Raw genomic sequence first — 25,100 nt, forward strand, 5'->3', positions numbered from 1 at the left:
TTGAAAAAGTCACCAAGCAAATGGTAATCAAAAAAACCAAAGGTATGGGCTTCCCTGGTGGCGCAGTGGTTGAGTGTCCGCCTGCCGATGCAGGGGACGCAGGTTCGTGCCCCGGTCCGGGAAGATCCCACATGCCGCGGAGCGGCTGGGCCCGTGAGCCATGGCCGCTGAGCCTGCGCGTCCAGAGCCTGTGCTCCGCAACGGGAGAGGCCACAACAGTGAGAGGCCCGCGTACCGCAAAAAAAAAAAACCAAAGGTACACTTTTGATACAAAATGCATTACTAGAGATACAAAGACATTTCATAAGATTTAAGGATCCTTAATCTGTATGTACCCAATACTATATCTTCAAAAATACAAAGCAAAAGTTGATAAATTAAAAGAATTATACAAATCCACAATCACAGCAAGAAACTTTGAAGAAGTATATGCAAACAGCTATAAATGTGGCTGTGAAAAATATGGCTTAGTATTTGAAAGACTTTTCTTTGTAATAAGAGGTCATCTATTTACCCAGAAACTTGCCATATTTATTGGAAATATGTTTAAATCTTTCATTTTAATTGGGAGTATCATTTTACCTAGTCCTTAAGTTAAATTAAATTTACAAGATAGCTATCTTCTCACCAGATGATCTGAGTCTTGAATTTTTTTTCCTGATATTAAAAGTGACACTTAACTTCAAATATTAATCATTGGACTTTTCCTACTGCTGGAAGCAATAACTCAGTGATTAGAATAGCTGTAATCCCCATTTGTAAATAGGAAGTGTTCAGCGAGTTTCCAAACTGACTTTTAATTACTATTTGTGTGTGATTTAGATTTTGCTGGCAGAGGTTAACCTTTCTTCCTTTTTTAAACAGGGGTTCTGAAGGAAAATTAAATGACTGTCAGATAAGATTCATAAATGAAATCTTCAAGATCGAGAAACCTGGAGCCCATCCTCTTTCATTGGCAGATGGAAAGTTTTTAAGTATGGATTTTTCTTACGGGCTGAGACTGCATTTATTGTTCATGATTGCCATTTTAACTGGCCAGGGAATAACTTTTGTGAAAGTATAAAATTGTAGACCATACAAATTTATTTTCAAGACAACCATTTTGATGTAAGATCTATTTTGGTTTAATGGATTTTCCTCAAATGATAAGATTTATCTTCAAAAAATATTTTCTCATCTTGGCATTTTATTGCCATTTTCTTGCTGTTTCCTTTATTATAGAGTCTGTCCAGATTAAAAACCCACTTTGGTAATGTTGTGGCCATTTAAGATTAATTTTGAATAGTGAGACTTATTTTTACACTAGTAGAGCCTAAGAAGAATAATGCTGGTTGAGCCCTGAATTTCTGGGAGGTAGTGAATGAGGTTTATGTCATCATTAGGATGTTAGAGTGTAGCCTTATCTCTTCCTTGCATATATTTTACTTAATATCATGTAGCTAGTTGGTAACAGAGGCAGACTAGATTCTAAGTCTTTTCATTCATGGTTCAGTCACTGTCTTTGCAAATAGGTTACAGTGTCTCATACTCTGTCAATTCTGATTTTTTTTCTGGAGAACAATTCATTGACTTTATGCTGTGTGTCAATGTCTAGTATATTCTGGGAAAAGAAATATTCAAGATTAAATAGTTCTGCCTAACCTCTTCTTACCACAGTTGTGCAAGATTAGAACAAGACAAGACCTTTAACAGATCAATAAATAAGATTTCCATGTTACTGGTCTAAGCCATACTCATTTTTTGAGGCTGTGATGCTAATCTACGTGAATTAAGAACCTTAAGGCATACTGTGTATGACTGTTTCTGTGGTTTATGACTGTTTCTATGGCTTATGACTGTATGGTTATATTCTAGGAATACAGGTAAACTTGATGAGTAAACTTATTTAATGTGACTTACTTGCTCTCAGTAAAACACAATAGAAAAAGAAGATTGACCAGGTTTTTCTTGTGTTTTCTCTATCAGTGTATCTGCATGTATATGTTGTTCTTTCCTCTGTCTAATGCTAATCATGTTATAGCTACAGCTTTGAACTTCTGTGTAAAGAAACCATTTCACAGCCAGATTGCCATTGACCAGATCATTCTCCAAACCAAAAATCTAAACATACCTTTGGTATTTTAGGGCTGTGAAATTTCCATTACTTATATGTTGTCACAGCTACCTTAGTGGAAGTGAAACAAAATTGTAACCTTCCATTCATTAGCAAGAATAGGCAGTGTGTGGTCAGTCAGAAAGTTAGTACTGAAATCAGTGGCAATTTTCTTTCCCCGTCTCTTATTTGTCAAGTACTTCTTCCCTGTTTCTCTTATTGAACAATCAGCTCTGATACGGTAAATTCCTCGCGAATTTATTGTGTGCACTTGTAAGAAATTCAGAGTATAGAACTATATAAATTATAGAACTCCCAAGAGGTAATCACTCTAACAATATGTCATTCTAGACATCTTTCTGTATCTATCTAATTCATCTTTGTGTATCTATACAGTTAATTTTGTGTAAAAAATTTATTCTGCAATTTCCTTTTTGAATTTAACATATTTGGCTACCTCTGTATTATAGTTCTTATAAACTTACCTCATTTTACACAAAATCTGTCCAGCTGTTACTCTTTTGACATTTAAATTTTACTTTTGGTATTAGTGAGCATTACTATAAGATTTCTGTGTATATATTATAATTTCAAGTGAATATTTTGGCAGAAGGTGTTTGGGTTTAGATGGGGGAAGCTGGTAACCAATTGACAAGTAAGATAAAAAAAATAAATAAACCGTTAGATACTGTTACTAATAAAGAGTATATTGGGGGCATAGCAAAACCAAAATGGGTTTGCTAACTTCTAATAGCCGTACGCCTCCTAGTTCAGTCCACAAGGAAAGGTTTGGATTTGCAGAATAGGTGTTACATAATAGTTTCGTTTATTACGTAGTTAAATCCAAACAACTTTGTTCAAGTATTGTATTTTGCTTGAAATGTTAATATATCTTACGGTGCCCCGTGAGTTCACTGCATTGCCCCTAGGCATCTCGATGCACATTTGGGGAACTTTAAAGTACTATACTGGATTATTTCTTATGGTTCTTTTCTCTTTGTTAAAAAAGCTGCATGTTATTCTCATGGGTTTTTCTTTATAAGATTCATAGAGATAAAAATGATTTTAAGACTAGGCTTGCTATAATTTTGTTCTTAATAGGGAAAAATGACCCTGAATGTGACTTTTGTGGTGGAGACCCAAATAAGAAATGCCGTTCTTGCTCCTGTCATATATGTGGTGGAAAACAGGAACCCAACATGCAAGTTCTATGTGATGAATGTAACATGGCCTATCATATTTACTGCCTGAATCCTCCTTTGGATAAGGTCCCTGAAGAGGAATACTGGTATGATTATCAGGGGATTTTTGTTGCTACTGTGTTAAGAATTGAATGTGAAATGTGTCTTTGAAACACCAAAAGTAGATTTCTAAAGATACGTCGTGTATATATATTTTTGATAGGTAAGAGGTAGATTTATTGAGAGAGATACACATTCTGTAGGCAGAATGCGGTCCATCTCAGAAGGCGAGAGCGGCCTACATAGTGTATATTAAAGGGCTTAAAATTGTATAACTAATGGTTATTTGGCATTGATACCTTTATTCAGTTATAACAACAGTCTCTCGCTCCATTTTTTAATCCCTCCAGTCCCTTCTCCAATATGAGTCCTGTGTTCTTTCAAAAATGCAAATTTGATAGTTACTCCTTTGTTTCAGAGGCTTTATGTTACTGTACAGGGCCCTGCACAGTGTTTTTTAGTTGATTTCTCCCACTGTATCCCTTACCACTTTCCTCTTTTATTTCCCCAAATACTCTACCCTAGCCAGATTAAATATCTTTTAGCTTCTTAAATAAGTCATGTTCCCTATCTTCTCTGGGTTTACACTTGATGCATTTTCTTCTTGGAAACATTTTCCTCTTTGCGTAACTTCAGGATGATACTCATCCTTTAGGTTTTCACTTAAGTATGACTTCAACTGGGAAGCCTTTGTAGATCGTTCCCTCTACCCCTCAGTTATTTTAGATGTGCCTATTGAATGTTTTATAATGGTACTTAACAGTTAAGTGCTTCGTACATGCAAGACACTAATAAAGTGCTTTGTATGGATTATCATACTTAATCATATGAGGTTAATAGTAGAACCAGGCACCAAGGTCAAATATACTTGCCAGAATCTATACTTCTACTGAGTAGTGTTAGCTACAAAGAGAAAGGATTAGAAAAGAGACTGGGGGAAAATGTTCCCAGTTAAAGGTGTAATACGCTTCTTAAGATGTCATATTAGGAAGTTTTTTCTTTTTAGACTACGGTTCATGTTGTTAGCATGGAGGATTAAGTTAAAGAGATGACAGACTGTACTCAGAAATAACTAACATGACCATTACGTAGCTGATATCATTGTGAAGAATAGATTGTTCTCCATTCCTTTGGTCTCTCCCCACCTGTTGGGAAGGTTGTTGTATTACAGCAGAGGCTGTGTAGGGGTGGGGGAAGAAGAAAAAGGATACAACTTCCTTTAACCCTCTGCCGCTACTTTGGATGGTCACACCCTGTATTTTACCATCACCAGTAATTATATTTCCTCTGAAGTCTCATGTGCTTCTTCCTCTTTGTTTCTGTGGACGATGTGTTGCTTCACTAAACGCGAACCTTTCTTCCTGCTCTCAGTTTCGTATCCTTTTGCATTTTGAGGAACTTCACTCTTGCAGTTAATTCCTCTCCTGAATTGCCATTACTGGGTTATTCTCATTAGTATCCTAGAATCTCTTTGTTTTCACAACACATGCACATACACACTCTTTCCTAAGTCCCATTTCTCCCACCTTTGTATTGTGGGAGAAAGCTGCCCACTTCCTTGCTTCTCAGAGCTGTCTCCACTGATTATTTCCATTTGCGCTCCTCCTGTCCATACCCCAGCACTCCAGTCTGACCTTCCCTCTCACTACTCTACTATATCTGCTTATATTAGGCTTACACATTTTATGTTGCCAAACCCAAGGGTCACTTCTGAGTCCTCTCCTTACTGTCCTGCTTACCTGCTAACTCTGTTTTTGTAGTTGGTATGATATCATCTAATCTCATTTTCTTCCAGCTTCACCGGCCTTTCCTTGGTCTCTTGTTGGTTTTCTCTCATCTACCACCTTTCAGAGTTTCCCAAAGCACTACCCATGTTTTCTCTCTTCATCCTTGCTCCCTAGATGACCTCATGTAATCATGAGACTTTAAATACCAAGCAAAAAGCTTGGAATTTATATTTTTAGATCTAGTCTTCCCTGAGCTTTATATTCCCTATATTCAACTGCTTGCTTCACTAGTATCACAAAACTAGTGAGTCCAAATAGAGATCTTGATTTCCACAAACATGTCCCCTAAAATCCCACTCCTCACCTAATGTCCAGTAGGTAATACGATCATCTCATCCACTTGTTGAGGGCCAAAAAGCTAAACACAATTTTGATTCTCTCTTCTCCCCACCACATCCAATAACACATGAGCAAATCTTACAGTTCTCCATAATGTTTCTCTACTCTCACCACCCAGTTCAAACCATTATCTCTACCCTGAACTGTATAGTAAATGACTAACTAGTCTTGCTTTCACATTGTCTACCAGCTATCCTTCTTGCCACAGCAGCAGAATGATCTAAGTCCTGAATCAGGTTACTCACCTGTTTAAAACCCCCTAATGTCTTCCTGTTGCGTTTAGGATAAAATCTCATCCCTTGCCATCTATGACCTGCCCCCGACTACTTTTATGTTCTTCAGAACGTACCATTCCTTACTATGCCTCAGAACCTTTACATTTAACGCCTCTTTGCCTGGAATGTCTTACCTGGCTTCTTGATAGGAATCTCAGCTGGAATGCCACCTCAGAAGCTTTAACTATTGTATCTAAAGACACATAACATTTCTAATCACTATTACCACCCACATAACCCTGATGTATTTCCTTTATAGCATTTACCACTTTCTGAAATTGTTTCATTGTATGTACTAGTTTTCCTTAACTGTTTACAAATATTTTGATCACAAACATTTATCCCTACCCAGTGCCAAAATAGTGCCTGGGTTCTTAACAAACCTGATGAAAAGATGGATCCCAGAGATGACTATAACCAGAAGACTGTCTTAGATTACTCTGTGGAGTATTTCTACATTCATGTCGAGGTCCTTCACTTTACCTGGAATTCCTTAACCTTAAATCTTCTTTTCCACTTCTCCAAATCATGTTGTCTGGATATTTAACCTCTGAACTCATTTTCTCATCAGAGATAATATCTGCTTTCACCGTAAGATCTTTGATAAAATTATAGTTATAGGGTTAGCACATCAGGTAAAATACAATCTTTCTTACAACAAATTAATTTTTGGAAGCCTTCCTGATTTCCAAATTAGTAGGGATTTTACTTGATAGTATTTATTGCCGTATCATACATAATTTTACCTTGAATTTGTTTCTGTATCTCACTGCCCTACTAATTTTCTCGGGGACCGAATTGTTTACATGTCTCATAATTAGGCAGTCAAAATTAACTAGTGGGTACAGGTGTCATTTTCTTTACTCTGTAGGCCACGTGGCATAGATCATTATAAAACGGGAAGTATAGAAAAAGAAATCTAAGACTAATGGGGGAGTGGCCAGTTGATCTTTGGATATACTCAAAGTTTCCATTTCTTGGTGACTCAAGAATAGTCCCATCTCATTCTATAGACATACTTATGCTTTGCTTTTTAGAAATGATATAAGGCAGATTATAATGGTGTACAAGTTACAGTAGAATGACCAACTACAGATACACTAAAGGACAAACAAGTATAGAGAATTGAAATTGAGCTAGAGATAAAGCTAATATAAGCAAGCATCCTTGAATCCAGTGTACTTGCTATAATAAACTATACTTTTTGCGGGGGGGGGACATTTTATTTGCAGTAATATTCTCTAATTAGAAAAATCATAAAATATCTACAGAAAGCTTTCTGGAGGTAATATGTGATTTTAGCAAGGTGACAGGACACCCGTTCAGCACGCAGATATCAATCACATTTCATTATGCCTGCAATTAGACTATATACATTTTTGAATCTGAGAATTCTAATAACCAATTTAGATGGGGAGATGTATCAGTTGCATGGATCATTGTTCAGTCTAGAATCATCTATTCTTACCACTTTTGCTTTAATGATAAAAACTCCAAATGAATAATTTCTACTCTGAGGATTAGTGATAAGATCACAGTTTATGGTGCCATTTAAATTGGACAGCCTTGTTTGGCTTTTGCACTGCATTTGAGAATTTGATAATAAAATATTTTAAGTTCTCTAAAAGAATGACAAGTTTTTTTCGGTGAGCTTAATCATGGAAATATTTTGAAAAGCTTAATACTGAAATGCTAACTGAAACTCTGTAATATACACCAAGTATTACATCTTAAAACTTGTTCTAACCTAGAAAGGCCATTCTGTTTTGGCTTTAATATAATAATATCAAAATTCCTTTTCTTCTTTTTTTTTAAGGTATTGTCCTTCCTGTAAAACTGATTCTAGTGAAGTTGTAAAGGCTGGTGAAAGACTCAAGATGAGTAAAAAGAAAGCAAAGATGCCATCAGCTAGTACTGAAAGCCGAAGAGACTGGGGCAGGGTAAAGAAGGAAGTTTTTTGTCTTCCTAGTTATAATGTTTATAACTGTGACGCAAGTTACAGTGTTTCAGTTCCAATAGTAGTAATGGTATAAATGATGTTAAGAATCTGAAATATTAACAAATAACTATATTGATTAATCATATAAATTGTTAAATATTAATCGTATAAATTGTTTTTATTTTATCCACATTTTATGGGAATTAAGGGCTTTCTTTAAGATTTAACATAACTGATTTCTCAGTTTGTTCGGTACCTTGTAGGGAATGGCCTGTGTTGGTCGCACTAGAGAATGTACTATTGTTCCTTCTAATCATTATGGACCTATTCCTGGAATTCCTGTTGGATCGACTTGGAGATTTAGAGTTCAGGTATGTTTTAAATTGGCTTAGTTGAAAGGGTAAAATTGGGTATAGTTCAAATTGTAGCAGTGTTAGTGTCGATTGATTCTAAATGGACTAACCTAGGTAGTATCACATGGCATTCAGTTGTTAGAATGAAAGATTTCCTGTAGGATGGGTAGACTCTTGCTCATAGCTTAGCAGACAGAGGAGCACACATCATGGAATTAGGCTTCCTCTAAGCCTTTGAATCACTTCGTTTTACTATTCTGTTATAGTTATAGTAGTTAAAGTTATTAAGTGTTCTGAAGAACTTTTCTTGCCAAGAATTTAATATTTGAAACAGATCTTTAAGTCATGCAGTAAGTTCTCATTTAATGTCATTGATCTGCAAGGAAGCTCACTTAGGGTGTTTTCTTTGGGGATTATCCTCTTGAGTGAATGTTAATATATTGGTTAGAGGAAATGTCAGATAATCCAAGGATTAAATTACTTCTCTTTTCCTCTTGAAGAAAACTCTTGTATTTTTCTAATTTCTTCTTTAGAAAGGTAATTTTTTCGTTACGGAAAATTTAATGTGGAAAAAAGAATATCTTAGGTAAAGAGCAGTTTCCAATTAGACAGGATTCTGAACTTTAAGAGTCGAATAGCCCTGGTGCTTAGACCATTGATAAAAATTTTAAGATTAAAATAATGTAATACATATACATAGCATGGAAAGTTAAATGCTAGGGTATGATTTATATTTTAAAAACCTACCCTCTTTTTTCACCATTTTCTGTTTCTAAGAGGCAGTCACTTTAAAGTTACTTTTTCTGAATTTACCTCCTTATTTATAAATAACGTGTTTGTGTGGCTTTTGTCTTTATATTTTGGTTTTATTAATCTCTTTCAATGGAAGACAAGAATTTAGTTTAACACACTCTGTCCTCTCATCCTTGCAATGGTTATATCATAATTTTGAATAAATCAATTTTCAAGGCTTATATTATGACTTTGGATCTATAAATACAGTAAAAAAAAAAAAACTGAGTTCAGGCATACCTCATTGCATTGTGCTTTGCTTCATTGTACTTCACAAATACTGTGTTTTTTACAAATTGAAGCTTTTTGGCAACCCTGTGTCAAGCAAGTCGATAGGCGCCATTTTTCCGACAGCATTATTTTTTAATTAAGGTGTGTACGTTTTTTAGACATAATGCTGTCATACACTTAAGACTACAGTATAGTGTAAATATGACTTTTATATGTACTGGGAAACCAGAAAATTTGTGCGACTCGCTTTATTGCAATATTTACTTTATTGTAGTGGTCTTGGAACCAAACCTAAAATATCTCTGAGGTATGCCTGTACAATAATAAATAAGATTTATTTTTTATACTATGTATTATTTATAATATTTATATATGAAATAAAAATTATAATAAAATACACTTAGTGTATTTTTAATTGCCTTGTTCTTTGTTTGCTTCTTTTTTTTGTATGCCTGTCATTCATTCCCAGATTGTAAAAGCCTCATTAATAATGGTGTAAGATGGCTGAGGTCATTGGCCTAAGCATTTAGGAGGACAGATTTGCAGTTTAGGAAGTAGGGAAGATTCAGCATGATTTATTATCGGGGTTGGTGAGGTTGGGAATCAAATGGTCCTATGCTCTAAAGTACCTAAGTGTTTCCAAGGCCTAAATCCAGGTTCTGTTGCTCTGATCAGCTTCTCATCAACTTCTAATGTGCCTCTTTACCTAGCCCACTATACAGGCTTGGATTTACTCTGCTAAGAACAGTTGTGTGATAAACAAATGAATTAGAATACTTCTCTTAGGGAGTTTGAAGTACACAAAGAAGTGACACTTTAAGTTTAAGTGAGCCAGCATTGAAGATACATGGGGAAAAGTAGTAGGCCATTGAAATAGAAGAATTGCATGAATAAATTGAAAATGGGTAGTATGTTTATCATTGAGTAGTTGGGCTCAGATGTATAGGCTCCATAATGGAGAAGCTGAAGATAAGGCTGGGAAAGTAGATAGGAGCCTGGTTGAGAGAGGGTAATATGTAATACTTAACTTGGGCTTAATATACTATTAAGACTGTTTAATACATGTTAAGCAGTTGGAAATTAAAAGCAGATACGTTCTTAAAAGGATCATTCTGTTTGTGATAGGTAGAATGAGTTTGAAGGAACAAAACTGCTGGAGGCAGTGAAAAAGGGTATGTTTTAAGTATTCATACGCAAACTAGGCTTATATCAGTGAAAGTAGAAAAAGATGGTTTTGAGAGATTTAGGCGATCAAATCAGCAATATTTGCGACCAGATGGGTTTGAAGAATACAGAAGAATGAGGCTGAAATGACTCTTGCCTTTTTGACTTGGCTAGGGAACAGTGCCATAATGAAAGATGAGAAATGAGAAAAAAAGAGATCTAGAGCACTTATAGTAAATTATTTTTTGCCCAAACTGAGCTGGAATTACCAATAGACATAGGATAATAATTATTTAATAGTTATTTTGAAACACAGTTCTAGGCCTGAGCAGTTTTAAGGGTTATCAGTTCAGTACCTGAAGGATATATAGTTGGGGAGAAGTAGTCTGTGAGCAAAACTTAGAATTCTGTGTGATATTCAGTTCTTAGTTGAACTTTTAGGATACAATAACATATGTGAAACCATTTTGTAAATGTAACTTAACAAACTGTTCAAAGGTATTTTGCGTCTGTCTTGATGTTATAGGTGAGCGAAGCGGGTGTCCATAGGCCCCATGTTGGTGGAATTCATGGTCGAAGTAATGATGGAGCTTACTCTCTTGTCCTGGCTGGTGGATTTGCGGATGAAGTAGTAAGTCATGATACAAACTTGTTCTTTAGAACCTGTTCTGATCATTCAGTAAAATACAGAAGCTTTGTCCAGGATAAATCCCATCTCTTTTAGCATCGTTTTTATGTTGAAGTAGTCAGTTTTTTACCAGTTAAAAAGTAAATCAATTGGCAGTCTTTAATCTTTGTGTGTACTGATTATTGCAGTGAAAATAGTCACATTTTCTTTAGAGCTCATTTTTAATTTTGGACTCATTTACATTGTTTTTCATCTTCTTTTTTCATTTACATTTTTAATAATTGTCGATTGACATGTAGCATTAGAAATAATACAGAGATGTCTTTTCCCTTTATTCAGGTTCAGCCAGTGGTAACATCTTGCAAAACTATAGTTTAATATCACAACCAGGATACTGACATTGATACATTCAGGACACTGAACATTTATTTCCCTTACCACAAGGATCCCTCATGTTGCCCTTCTTTAGCCACCATACTATATCTGCTCCCCCAACCCCCCTTAACCCCAGACAACCACCAATCTGTTCTCTGTTTCTATAATTTTGTCACTTCAAAAATTTTTATAAATGAAATCGTATAGTGTATATAACCTTTGGGATTGGCTTTTTTTCACTCAGCATAATCCTCAAATTGTAAATTGACACATGTTGGCATGTGTCAACAGTTCATTCCCTTTTATTGCTGAGTAGTGTTCCATGGATATAGGTGTACCACAGTACAGCCATTCACCCATTGAAGAACATCTTGGTTATTTCCAGCAAATAATGCTGCATTAAAAATTGTGTACAGGTTTTTTTGTAAATATGAGTGTTCATTTTTCATTTCTTTGGGATAAATGCCCAGAAGTGTAATTGCTGGGTTGTATGGTAGTTGCATGATTAGTTCTTTAAGAAACTGCCAAAAAAAAAAAAAGATGGAAAAAAAGAAACTGTTGAAGTATTTTCCAGAGTGACTGTACCACTTCTTGTTATCAGCAGTGTATGAGTGATTCAGTTTCTCTGCATCCTCACCAGCATTCAGTGTTGTTGCTTTCTTTTAGCCATTCTGATAGGTACGTAGATATAGCTCATTGTAGTTTTAGTTGACATTTCCCTAATGGCTGAGAGTGTTGGACATGATTTATTTATTTGCTATGTGTATATCCTCTTGGGTGGTGTAGCTCTTCAGGTCTTTTGCCCATTTTCTAATTGGGTTGTGGGTTTTGTTTGTTTTTACTGTTCATTGGATGTGTAGTTTGCAGGTATTTTCTCCCAGTCTGTTTCATCCGCGTGCTTTCATGGTATAATGATGAATTCAAGCATAGATGAGTTAATGACATAAAATTTAACTATTTTTACATGATTATTTGCTGCTTGAAGAATAATCAGAAATGTTCTTGTTCTTATGTTTCAAACACTGTTGAACTTAGGTTGTCCCTATTATGCTCTCTCCTACCTAGTTCACACTACTTTTTCCTTTATAGCACTACCACAGTTACAACTTTAAAAGTCGACAAGGTTATAAATATGAGCATTGTGAAGTCAATCCAGATACCATTTGGAAGACTGTATCTGATCAATTTAAGAAGTATTCTGGACTGTTTTAGATGTACTTATTTATTAGAATTCCTTCAAATGGAGTATACACTGAAGATGAAATTCCTTAACACCGTATTCTTTAAAATATAGACCTCAATTTTGGGTCAACAAAGTGAATTGAATGAAGGTTTTAGGACATATAGAAACACTTAAAACCATGAGATTTTAGTTATGACTTTTAATCAAAGGAAAAACTAGATGCAAAATAATTGACCTTTATTACAAGCAAGAATTAAGTAGAGAAAACTTCATTATCTTAAGTTCAGTCTGAACTAGTTAAAATAATCTTGCATTGAAGAAGAACCACTATTGAGATAGTGTTAATAGAATTAATTTACATACTGATAGTTACTTTTCTCGGTTTAAGTACTGAATCAGGCAAAAACAATAGCAAGATAAATTTGTAGCTACTCGTGGAGCTAGTTTTTAATATCTTCTTTGGGCGTGTTTTTTTCACATTTAGTAGATGCTATACAACTTTTAGTATTCAAATTCTTTTCTGACTTTCTTCTTAATGATAGATAATTGTTTTATGCCAATATAATTTGACTAAACCCATGGACTGTAAAATGTGGGGAACTTACAATGCTGTTACGATTTTTAAGTTTGAAATTTAGCAGCAAACTTGGATATGGTGATTCACTTTGTTATAAAGCAGAAACTAACACACCACTGTAAAGCAATTATACTCCAATAAAGATGTTTAAAAAAAAAAAGCCTTGGATGTGGTATAGATTGCTGTTGGGAAATCAGTTTTGGAGTATTTATTAAAATGGTGCCCTGTAAAGAGCCTACAAATTAATATTGATAAGTTGATTTTAATAACATTGAATTAAACTAAATATTCCCAACCCATAAGACCTTATTTTGTAACATTCTATAAATTATTTGTATAAGAATAGCTATGTTTGGAGGTGTTGGAAGCTATAACTTTAAAATGAAATCTTTAGATCAAGTGATACAGCTTGAAGGTATATTACACACAAGATTGCATTTTAATTTTGCCTTGTTTTGGTAGATAGATACCTTGAGAGAACATGTCAACTTATAACATCCGAACCAAAAGTTCTGACTCTGAAACAAGAATTGGTGAATTATACCTGGGTTTAGGTGTTTTAATGCCAAAAATGTTCTCCTGCAGGACCGAGGTGATGAATTCACATACACTGGGAGTGGTGGTAAAAATCTTGCTGGTAATAAAAGAATTGGTGCACCATCGGCTGATCAAACATTAACAAACATGAACAGGTACTCTATATTGTTAGTTTGTAAAGACTGTTAAGAATTTGGGCTTTGTGTAAAAGTTGGATTATAGGACTATAATTTATAACTTACACTGTAGAGGAGAATCTTAAATTGTGAGTTAATATAGCTAAAATATAAATCCTATTACCTGATTAGTATATAATTACTTATAAGCTTCCTAACTTATTTCTTAGTATCATTTTTTAAAATGACATAATTCCCAGTCTTAATACATGTGCTTTGCATTTGGAAACATGTTGAAACCTTTAAAGGAAAGGAACCTATATAATTTAATGAAATTGAGTACAAGGTGGCTTATCTACTACCACATAGGTCAAAGTTATGTTCTACTAAACACAGATTTATCTTTTAAAGTGACAAACTTCTTTTTAGAGGAGACTAATTTGAAATAGGGTTATGTTTGGGAGCCACATTTATGTGCATAAGTGAAACATCAGATAACTTAATCAGAACTACACACGGTGCTTTTAGGATTTATGATAAAATGTCTTTTATCTGTTAAAAAAGAGAATGTTTAGGTACAAAAGAGCCACCTTGTGCTGACTTTATTCTATAGAAATATTCATGATATTCCAGCTTCCATGGGAATAGAAAATTTAATAACTTCAAAATGTTTTATTTTGTAAATGCATGCTAATACCAATAATTAAGTAACCCAAACCATCAGATACCAATGACCACATTATAACCTGTCATACTGATAATTTTGTGATCATGAAGTTGAAATTTTTTGTGTCCTATTGTTAAGGGTATTTTGTGGAATACTGAGTAAAAGTGAGTATTTTTCACTTTCCTGAGTCTAAATCACTCAGTTTTAAGTAGTGTGTCCTTAATTTCTGATTACCATGTGAAGTAAAGAATATACTTTATGATTTCAAGACTTTGTTGCATACCAAGTTACATAGAATCTGTTTTTATGTCTTCCTTCTATATTATTTCTGACAGTAGGATTATTTTATTGAACCAGCAGAGGAGACAGGTCAGATTTGCTGGTGAAACATTGCTGAGGTAGGAGTCCAGCCCCTACGCAGTCTTTTTCTAACAAGAAAGCAACTCTTTAGGAAGAATGATCTTAAAAGGAATTAGAAATATTTCGATGTGTATTGTCAATGAAAATGTATCTTGAATTTGCAAAAGGGCTTTTTCATGTTGTCAAATCTGAAAATTATATTTTCCCTTTAATAATAAGATTATTTGGCTTGAATGAAACTTCCTTTGTAACTACCTGCACTTGTAATGTACATGATAGATTCTTGTCAAGCTTTTGAAGAATCTAATAAATATACCCTGTTTATCATATGTCACAATCTCAGAAAATAATTGACAAGTAGTAAAAATGTTTATATTAATAAGGAAGGTAGTGAAAATGAAATAGAAACTCAAAACAATTTAGGATTGACTTATCACGGAGACTAACATTCCTTCAGGTAATTTATACATGAAGCTGTGAGTACATCTTGTGATTGTAAAGGCCTCTTAGGCAAAGGTACCTATATGTTTTATAAACACGAAAGCTGAGGTGAAAGCTCTGACCCATAGTATACTCTTTCCTGACGTGTATATGGTCTAATTCCTTTTTTGTTTCTCTACTAAGAGGTAGTTTGATACCTGCTTTTTGCTTTTGAGAAGTTTGTTCCTGTTTCTTCTCAGCTCTTCCACTTTATGAAACTGAAGAGGGCAGCAGGTAACCTGGCCATCCTTTATCAGGGCGGTTAGAGGCAATCGATTGAGCTGTGGATAGAATAATGGAAAAGCCTTGTTTTGCCTAGTTTCATCCTCTTGGACTCTTTACACAAACTTGAACAGACTGCATACTTAGGTGAAACTAGAAGTGAGTTAATAATTCCAGTTAATGGTGCAGTCATTATGATGGAAGGTACCTGTGAGCACCAAAGCATTCCACTCATTAATGTGAAGATAGTACATATCTCTTTCTTAGCTCTTTAAGAGGATGAAGTATATGTATCTCAATAGGTATTCCATAAATAATACCAGCCCTAGAATTGATGGCTGCATTTTCTTCTACCTCAGAGTTTTAATTCATCTCCCATTTGAGATAAAAAAGATAACTTGGTGACCTTTAACTCTCTGACCATGTCTATTAAAAAAATGTTTTAACAAAACACTTAAGTTCATTTACTTTAACTATGATAGAAAGATTATAGTAGATTAGTCATTTAGTCTTAAGGTCTTTTGTTTGGGGTTTTTTTTTTGTTTGTTTTTGAGCTTGCATAAAAAGAACTATACCCTGAAAAAGCATGTTGTATCATATCTGATTTTACCAGATTTGAGGGGAGGGTATCTTTTTTTTAACCTTAAATGTTCTTAGTGGATTCTTTTCACTTAGGATATAGGTGTCTTAGAGGAAAAATACTAACTTTAAATACATTCTAGTTTGTCTTTTGGGGAGCAGGACTAAGTTTCCCCAAGGAAGGTCTTCTAACGTCTATTAACCTTACTGATTAATTACTACTAGGTGAGTACACATACTAAGGAAGCTTCAGCTAAATCCAGTGCTGCTTCCAGCTCAGTGTTCCTCCTTGTTCATGTGTCATCAGTAAAATGTAGTGATCTTGAGCAGCCAAAAATCTTTATTGTCATGATTTAGCACAGGTATTTGAATGCTTCAGTTTTATTTACACTTACCTTTTTACTGGAAGTCTTTAAAGGATATTCTCATATTAAACTTGTTCTTATTATCTTCTAAACTTTAAGGAATCTCTATTGTCTGGAATGTGGAAAGTAGACCTAGAAAGGTCATTCATACCTTGCTGACAAATTTATTTTTCTGGATTTCTTTCTACATTTTCCCAGCAATTTACCTCATTCCCTTATCAAAAATAACTATTACAACAATCACTTGCTTTAGTTTTCCAACTTTCTCCCTTCCCTCAACAAACGTTATTTAAAGAAAATTCCATGTATTTCTAGTTGTTTTCTATTATACGTGGCACAGATGTTATTACTTTCAGAAGAACCCTACAGGCTATCTGAGAACCAATCCCCTGGCTTGGGGGTGACATCAGAAAACTGATTTGTCTTCTCTGCTGGTGGGGGAAAGCATAATCCTATTATCTGGAATAATATGGAAAGAATCATAGAATCTTAACCATCAGGTAAGGCATAATTCACCTTTTAATTGAGCTAATGATGCGATTATATACTTGAAGAAAGATTACTTGGTATAAAGACTTTGTTTTATTTTTTAGGGCATTGGCCCTAAACTGTGATGCTCCATTGGATGATAAAATTGGAGCAGAGTCTCGGAATTGGAGAGCTGGTAAGCCAGTCAGAGTGATACGCAGTTTTAAAGGGAGGAAGATCAGCAAATATGCTCCTGAAGAAGGCAACAGATATGATGGCATTTATAAGGTGCTCTATCTGGCATGACATCTTGTTAGTCATTCTTCCTGGGCTCTCAAGACAGGGTTGCCACAGGGAACTGCTCTACTGTGGGTGGGCTAAAGGAAACAATAGATCATCTTGGTTGGTCTTTCTGCTTTTTCTGGAAATACAACATGTACAAAATGATCTCTTAATTTTGACACTTGTCTTTTAAGGCTTATCTGAAGTCCCTAAAGGCAGAGATATATTTTGGGTTAAGTTTTTTTTTACAAGTATATATTCTCTTATGATAAAACTGTTCAAATAACTTGGCCGTTGTAGATATTGATTCTTATATCTTCCAGAATGATTCTAATTTTAATAGATTTTTCGAAGCGGAGCACATCATAATTTTGAAAATAGGTTGCATTCTTTGTTTTAAAAATGAAGACATCTACTGCCACCATTTTTATCTATTATGCAAAATTCTATTAATTAATGAGCATAATCTTGCTGCTACTTCAAATTTATAGCAATCTATACTTAACGGGAATTATCATAATTAGGAAATAAGGTCAAAACAATATTTAAGCACACATTTTTTACTTACTATTACAGCAGAGCAAGTATCTTTCAAAGTTGCATTTAGTTCTGCCAAGTTTACTTAAAACACTAATATGATATTATAAATAAGTCTAAACTTTACATTTCAAACTAGTACTGAAATATTACGATTTAGGTGGTGAAATACTGGCCAGAGATTTCATCAAGCCATGGATTCTTGGTTTGGCGCTATCTTTTAAGGAGAGATGATGTTGAACCTGCTCCTTGGACCTCAGAAGGAATAGAACGGTCAAGGAGACTATGTCTACGTTTACAGGTTAGATTACATTTGTCTAGGCTACTTGTATTTTCATAAAAACGTACGCCTCTGTACTATCTATGTGCCTTAACACTGGATATAACCCACAGCAGTTGGTCAGTGGACTGTAAGGGGTGAGGAATGAGATCATGCAAGTATACGGAAGGAAAAGAAGTAAAAAAGTAGCATTCTAGGTGTCAAACTGCCCTAAGACCAAGAATTGTGCTTGGGGAAAGCTGGGCTTGACAATGAAATGTAAAATGCAGTTGACCCTTGAACACCATGGGTTTGAACTACATGCGTCCAGTTATACATGAATTTTTTTCAATAGCAAATATTTCAGTACATATCTGTGGTTGGTTGAATCTGCAGATGCGGAGAGCCAACTATAAGTTACACAGGGATTTTCAACTTGAGAGGATTGGCCCCGCCCTAACCCCCTGTGTTGTTCAAGGGTCAGCTGTATTTCCAGTTCAATCTGGACTTGAAGTATGAGGGAAAGGGATACCTAAAATTTAGATATAAGAGGCCTTGAGAAGGGAAGTTTATCCTAGAGGGCACAGGGGGTGTGTCTCTGGTAGGGGAAGGGGGGAGGTGGCTTATAAGAGTGGTCTGCTTTCTACCCTTCTCACTTTTCCTCACCCCTTTTCTCTCTTCCCCCTCAAAGCTGCTTCCTTGTCCTGTCACCACCTTTAGTGCTTTGCCTTTTTTTTTTTCCCTTTGCCCATGCTCAGCTGTTAACCCATATAAGACTTTGTTGGTTTTTTGTGCATAATGGATGGTATGGCTACATTTCCCCTCCACTGCCTATACACCCTAGACTTTGTCCCTGACACTGACTTCAGAGCATGGTTTGAGTTCATCCTCCATCATTCCCCATCGCTGTGCTTCTCGTAAAGACTACCAGCTTTGTCATTTCCCCTGGCTCTGCCCACACTGCATGTGTAGGGGCTGAACTATGGGCAAGTGTCTGACCACCCAGGCAGGTGAGTGTGTCTCTTCTAGTGCAAGTCTGTTTCTGTTTTTGTTTTCTTTTTAAACTCATAGAATTGTTTAAATGAGACCCATCAGCTGCTAAAATAACTGTCAAAATAATTCCTTTTTTAAACCTATTGTTAAATCCATTTTCAAAGGATTTTTTTTTCAGGTCTGCTGTTCAGCAGAGCAGTGTTCTAGGTAGGTTAAATTTGAAACAGTTGAGCAGAACGAAGCATATAAGCCAGTCAGCTATGATGAGTTAATATCATTGATGAGGCCTGTATAACATATTGAGCTTTAAATATGAGTGTTATCACAAAGCATGTCCAAAAGAAAGCATAGCCAATAAAACACAAGGGTAACAGGGTAGAATTTATCCCTTAAAGCCTAACCTTTTAGTTGATAAAGAATTCAGTAATTTAGTGGCTTTAGGTCTTCTAAAAGCTCTCCCACCCCACCCCACCCCACCCCTGCCTCTTAATTTGGGGTGATAGAAATTTGGCCCTTCATGGGGTTTTTTGTTTTTAAGATTGGCTCCATAACTTAGTGTAACCCCAACTATATGAGTATCATCTATTGTGCTCTTTGGTTGATCTTCACTTACCTTCATATCTAATTCTACTTTCCTTTCTTTCTCAAACTTTTTAAGCCCCCTAGTCACAACTCCTAAAAAGTTCTTTCCTCTTCTTGATCTGAAACTAAGATCATCACTGATCTGAAACTAAGATAAAATGGAATATCTAACAGTCAAAGCTACATGGTTTTACACTGAATTGGGGATTTTTAATAGTCTTCTGTCCTTTGAATTCTGTTTCTTTAAATGTCTGTGTCCTTTATATAAATCTTTTCAATTTAGGGAGAGTATAGATTCCTCCCCATTCCCCTTTTTAAATTTCTGACAAGGATCTAGAACCCCTCTTCTCTGTGAAGCTTAAATCTACATTGTACTTTTTTCCCTCGTCAGTATCCAGTAGGTTACCCTTCAGATAAGGAAGGGAAGAAGACTAAAGGACAGTCAAAGAAGGCCAGTGGAGCCCCAAAAAGGCCATCTACAGATGGTAGGTAATGATTGCAGGACATAAATCTGAATAACATAGTTTCTAATAAAGAGAAATATTAAGGGAGTAAATTGAAAACTCATAAGAAATTAAAAGAAAAATGAAGGGATTTTTTTTTTTTTTTGGTGGGGGTGGGGTGGGGTGAGCTTTTTGTGTATGTTAATAGTGCCAGAGCCTAAACAAAGTATCCTAAACTATATGGGAAAGTTAAATGCTGCTCTACCCTGGTTATCTTCATGCTAAACATAATTGGTGCCAGTTTACTCTTTCGTTTCATAGTTCTGCTTAGAACCACTTGTAGTGTGCTGATGTATTTTTAAATAAATCTAGATGATTGTCCAAGTGCCTCCAAAGTACCGAAAGCATCAGATTCAGCAGAAGCAGTTGAGGCTTTCCAACTAACCCCTCAACAACAACATCTAATCAGAGAAGATCATCAAAACCAGAAGCTATGGGATGAAGTTCTTGCATCTCTTGTGGAAGGACCAGTATGTAAATATTTTTTGATAAGTTTCTAACATTAACAAATGATGAAAAATATTTTCGCTATGAATTATCATTTTCACAAGTCAGTTAAAACTTGGTCCTTTTATCCAATCTTCTCACCCAGTACGGCCACCTTTCAGAAATGAGGCAGCACTTGATGCTTTTAAATTGATTTTTGTCCTCTTAGATGTTGGTTTTTTGACCTCTCTGTGCTTGAACTTGATCATTTATGGTGAGGTGCTGTTCATAGGAAGAATTTTCAGTTGTGGAACACATTCAGTTTAATCTAAAATTCATCAGGAAAGTTTTGTTATAGCTCAAAGTTACCTGATAGAACAAGTCTTAAGCAATTCAGCATAATTTTCAATGCCCACATGTTCAACGTAGGAGTAAAATAAACCAGCATTTATTTAAGTATTTCATATGTTTTGGATTTTTTTTCCTTTTTTTTTTTTTGGTAATGATAAAGTTTTTAAGTGAAAAGGAATTTCAAGGTAACTGACATCTGGGTTTTGTGTTAAGCTGTGTTTTGCAATGAAGCTTTCTTATCAAATCCCAAAAGGTAGGGGTTTCAAATGTAAATTGTTCATTCTTTGCTCACTGTTCTTATTGTCTCTAATTTTGCTTATAAATTTAATTCTTTTGTTTTCTTAGATATTAGCCCCTTGTCATGTGTAATATCGGTACTCTTCTGCTTTCTTCAAAAAGAAAAGCTGCTGTTGTGGGTGAGGTCTAGTATCCTCTCTTGAAATTCCACTTTGTCATTTTTTAGTAATTTCTTCCTTCCAATGTTTTCTTCATTTTTCTGAGTACGTTGGCCAGAACTTCTTGTGTGTCTGAAATGGCGTTAATGCATATCTATATGCCCCTTTTATGTGCATTTAGAGGGAACTCTCATAGTTTTTATGTTGCTTTTTGTTTGACAGATAGTCATCATTATGGAAACATCTTCCTGATACAGTTTGTAGACTTAGAAATGAATGAGGTTTATCAGATGCCCTTTGGATTGATACTGGAGGGTTTTTTTTCTTTGTTTCGTCTATAAATGTGATATTTTGGGTTGTCCTTGGGTAGAATGAGACTTACATGTTTAGAGGACAGAGAAAAGTGAGTTAGCTCTGTGAGAAGTGTTACTTGCTTTTTAGCCAAGAGAACCAGGCACATGGAGAGTCTGACTCTGGTACGTCAGATTCTTTTTCACTTAGAGCAAGTAAGAAACAGCAAGCAGTTGTTGGTCATGGTCTGATTATTTTCTGGTTGGAGAGGATACAGCTGGTTAGTAATAACTCAGGTGAGTTCCAGCTGTGAGTGGGCAGAAGACAAAATAGCAGATACAGGTGAAGGATAATGCCACCTGAGTGCACATGGAAGTTCTCTTTTGCGCGTCTGTTGTCTGGGTTGGACGTGTATTAGGCTTCAATCTGCGGCTTTTCATATACCCTGTTTATCAATTATAACAAATTATTGAAGTGGTCAAATCCTGCGAGACTTGGTAGGTATGTGCAAATCAAGTATACTTTTCAACCTCTTCTTTCAATGTAACTTTTATGTGAAAGTCACCAACTGACAGTTCTCAAACAAACAAAACCAATAAAAATCCTGCCCCTGGTGGCAGGATCTTACATACCTATACCTAGGTCAGGTGACTGTGACATTGCTGCTAGTGGTTACTCTGAACATTTATGTACTATTGCCCTGTGTAGGTTTCATGCCCATTCTTTTCAGATAAATCAGGAACACATTTAGTAAGCCAGAAAAATCAGGTTTTGGCCAGCAGTGACTTTTAAATAAATGCATATATTACATATGTATGCTTATATCCAAACACCTTCCCAAGGCCCTATATGATCTGGCATCCATCCCTACCTACCTGTGCATTCTCCTCTTGCTGCTCTCTCGGGCCCAAACTGCTTTAGCCACAGTGACATCTGTGCTATTTAAACACACTCAACCTGTTCCTGTTCCTAGGCCTTTACACATATACCATTTCTCTGACTAGAATTCTCCTCTCTGTATCTTCATGTGGCTCGTTCCTTCATATCTTGTAAGTTTCCGCAAAATACTACACTCCTCAGAGAGGCCTTCCCTGGCTATCCTTTCTAAAATAGACCCTCCTTACTCTTGCTTTAATTTGCCTTGTTTCCTCAGATACTACTATCTGAAGTTGAGTTTTTAAAAATCTGCTCTCCTAAAGGAATATAAAGTTCATGAGAGCAGAGACTTGGCCTTTTTATTACTGCTATGTAGATGAGTGCCTGGCACATTGTAGGAAATCAAAATGTTGATACTAAATATGCTCATATTACAGGCACTGTGGAGGTACTGGGGAAATATCAGTCATTAACAAAGTAGTTTGTCAGAGAGAAGGTACCTGGTAGTAAAGTTAAGTTTTTTCCGCATCTCCCCCTGACTGGTATATTCTTCTAGTGTGTTGAATAACACTTCATTGATAATTCATTTGAGCTTTATAATCCATGCTTAAAAATAAGTTACTATCAAGACATAACTATGAAATGGAATCTTTGGGGTTTTTTTTTTTTTTACTTGAAATTCCTGTAGATTCTACTTTTTTTATTAACATAAAGAACAAACATAAACTATACTCTGCTACTACCAAAAAATAACTGAGTGGAGGATTATCCTGGTGACTATTCAAAAAACTACTTTTCCTTCTAGGTTAAACAAACAGCTTGGATAAGATGGAACCCAGTAATGGCTTTTGAAGATTATAGACTACCCATCTGATCATGTTTGCTTTATAAAGCTCGACCTTCTGTAATTTAGTCCTAATTTGAGTAAACAGTAGCACCAGGAAAATATGGGATTTGGGGATTGGGGCAAAATATCACAGAAAATTATTCTAGGTAAATAAATACGTTGATTCTTTGGGGTCTTAGATACTAGAGTATTATTGCCAAGTGCTTTCACCTTTTTAAGCATAAAAAATAAGTATTGAAGTTTCGTAAGAGAAAAAGATTGAATATATATAGATATATTAGAATACCATGGAGCTTTTTGAAAATAGATCTGTATGTAATGACCTGAGACAGGCTATTCATGATTTTTTTAAGTGAAAAATAGTAATCTCTGGAATATGAAGTTTACTTTTTAAAGCCATATGTCCTGACTTTGCAACCTTTGCAACTCAATCCTAAGATTTAAAAATTAATGTGTCTATCTTATGGATGGGATTTCTGCAGTTTGCTATTACACATTTGCTTGTAGTTACAATCACTACTTGATTTTTTTCTTAATAGAAAACATACTGAATGGGATTGACGCTTTTTTCTCCAATTATTTGGAATTCTTTTAATATATTATGAAATGCTAACCTTTTTTTCTTCTCCTTGGGTACCATTCTAGAATTTTCTGAAAAAATTGGAACAATCTTTTATGTGTGTCTGCTGCCAGGAGCTAGTTTACCAGCCTGTGACAACAGATTGCCTCCACAATGTCTGTAAAGTAAGTAGAACTCCTTTCTCATTTTCCCTTGTTAGGCCAGAAGGCACACTAACCTCCAAACCTCTTTTCAGCACGCGAACAAGCATTTTTTTTCATGAAGCAGAATAGATAAGGAACCTTGCTGGTTAGGAAGCATTTAATTACATCTTGGTGGTGAATCCATGTTTTAATTCTATAGTAATTCAAATCTGTATAGTCTCAACATTCTGTCATGTTTGAAATTATTGAGGAGGGGTTGAAATAGAGAAGAAAGTAATGTGTTGTTGCTATTTTCTGTTACAGCTTACGTATGTTTCATATATTATAGTGCAAACTGAAATAATTTCGTGTACTTGAGGGGACCTAGAACAGATTCTGTCTGGCAGCATGCCCAGAGGAGTTGAATATTGTCTTATCAGTGTGGTGTAAAAGGAATTTGAATTTCAGTCAAACCAAGGTTGGAATCTTGTTCTACTGACTGGTGGTTACGTGCCCTGACCTAACTTCTGAACTTAGTTTCTTTTGTAAAATGGAAACCGACCTTCCACATAAGTGTTAGTATGTGACCTTGAGTCAGTTAAGTAGAGCTAAATATATTTTTGGAAAGCACATTATACATTGACTTCATAAAATAGATATAGTTTTAAGCAGGGGATTCCTGAGTTGTTTTTCTTTTGTGCTCTATCAGGAAAGATCAGGATTAAAATCCAGCCTAGAAGGTGAGGCTAGTGGAAACATGCAGAATTCTAACATTCATTTTTACTGGATGAGGAAATTAATGTATACAAAAGTGGTCATTTACCTGAAGTCTCACAGTATGTGTTAGAGGTGGAACTAAAGCCACGTCTGTAGGTTAATTTTCATAGTGCAGATTCAGGCCTTGACAGTTGTTCTTGTTTTATGTTTCTCTTGTTGCCAAACAGTAAGTTTCTAGTTCTGTTTAAAAGCCTAAGTTGTTGAGTACTTTCTGTATGCTTTACCCTCAGATGAAATGAGGTGTTTTTTTATTTTGTTTCATTTTGGTTCTGGTTTTGCCTTAGGATTGCTTACAGCGCTCCTTTAAGGCTCAAGTGTTCTCCTGCCCTGCTTGCCGGCACGATCTTGGCCAGAATTACATCATGATTCCCAATGAGGTTCTGCAGACTCTACTTGACCTTTTCTTCCCTGGCTACAGCAAAGGACGATGATTTGTCTACTTCTACTGTGTTGCTCCCCGTGGCTTTTTGGACAATAAAGAATCTAAAATGGTTGGGGTGGGGGGGGGG

General features: G+C 35.4%; 1 protein-coding gene across 4 annotated transcripts in view; it reads left to right on the forward strand.

Annotated features, from left to right (window-relative positions):
• The window catches only part of UHRF2 (ubiquitin like with PHD and ring finger domains 2), a 74,507-nt gene extending 49,427 nt beyond the window's left edge, over window positions 1–25,080 (forward strand). The window contains exons 5-17 of one of the 4 annotated variants that reach the window (XR_003001700.1): window positions 865–974; window positions 3,194–3,380; window positions 7,551–7,674; window positions 7,937–8,044; window positions 10,740–10,844; window positions 13,562–13,668; window positions 16,896–17,058; window positions 17,750–17,890; window positions 19,815–19,908; window positions 20,239–20,396; window positions 23,071–23,258; window positions 23,758–23,856; window positions 24,876–24,894. Coding sequence is in view for 2 of the 4 variants with exons in the window: in XM_024734217.1 (XP_024589985.1) it covers window positions 865–974; window positions 3,194–3,380; window positions 7,551–7,674; window positions 7,937–8,044; window positions 10,740–10,844; window positions 13,562–13,668; window positions 16,896–17,058; window positions 17,750–17,890; window positions 19,815–19,908; window positions 20,239–20,396; window positions 23,758–23,856; window positions 24,876–25,022 (1,543 nt within the window). In the remaining 2 variants the exon portion in view is untranslated. Of the gene's footprint in view, window positions 1–864; window positions 975–3,193; window positions 3,381–7,550; window positions 7,675–7,936; window positions 8,045–10,739; window positions 10,845–13,561; window positions 13,669–16,895; window positions 17,059–17,749; window positions 17,891–18,692; window positions 18,859–19,814; window positions 19,909–20,238; window positions 20,397–23,070; window positions 23,259–23,757; window positions 23,857–24,863 lie in introns of those variants that run through there. The other 3 variants (XM_024734218.1, XM_024734217.1, XR_003001701.1) reach the window with 3 other exon arrangements.
• The last annotated feature ends 20 nt before the right edge of the window (window positions 25,081–25,100 follow it).

The sequence above is a fragment of the Neophocaena asiaeorientalis genome, unplaced genomic scaffold, assembly GCF_003031525.2.
Source record: "Neophocaena asiaeorientalis asiaeorientalis breed wild unplaced genomic scaffold, Neophocaena_asiaeorientalis_V1.1 scaffold256, whole genome shotgun sequence".
Classification (NCBI taxonomy): Eukaryota; Metazoa; Chordata; class Mammalia; order Artiodactyla; family Phocoenidae; genus Neophocaena; species Neophocaena asiaeorientalis.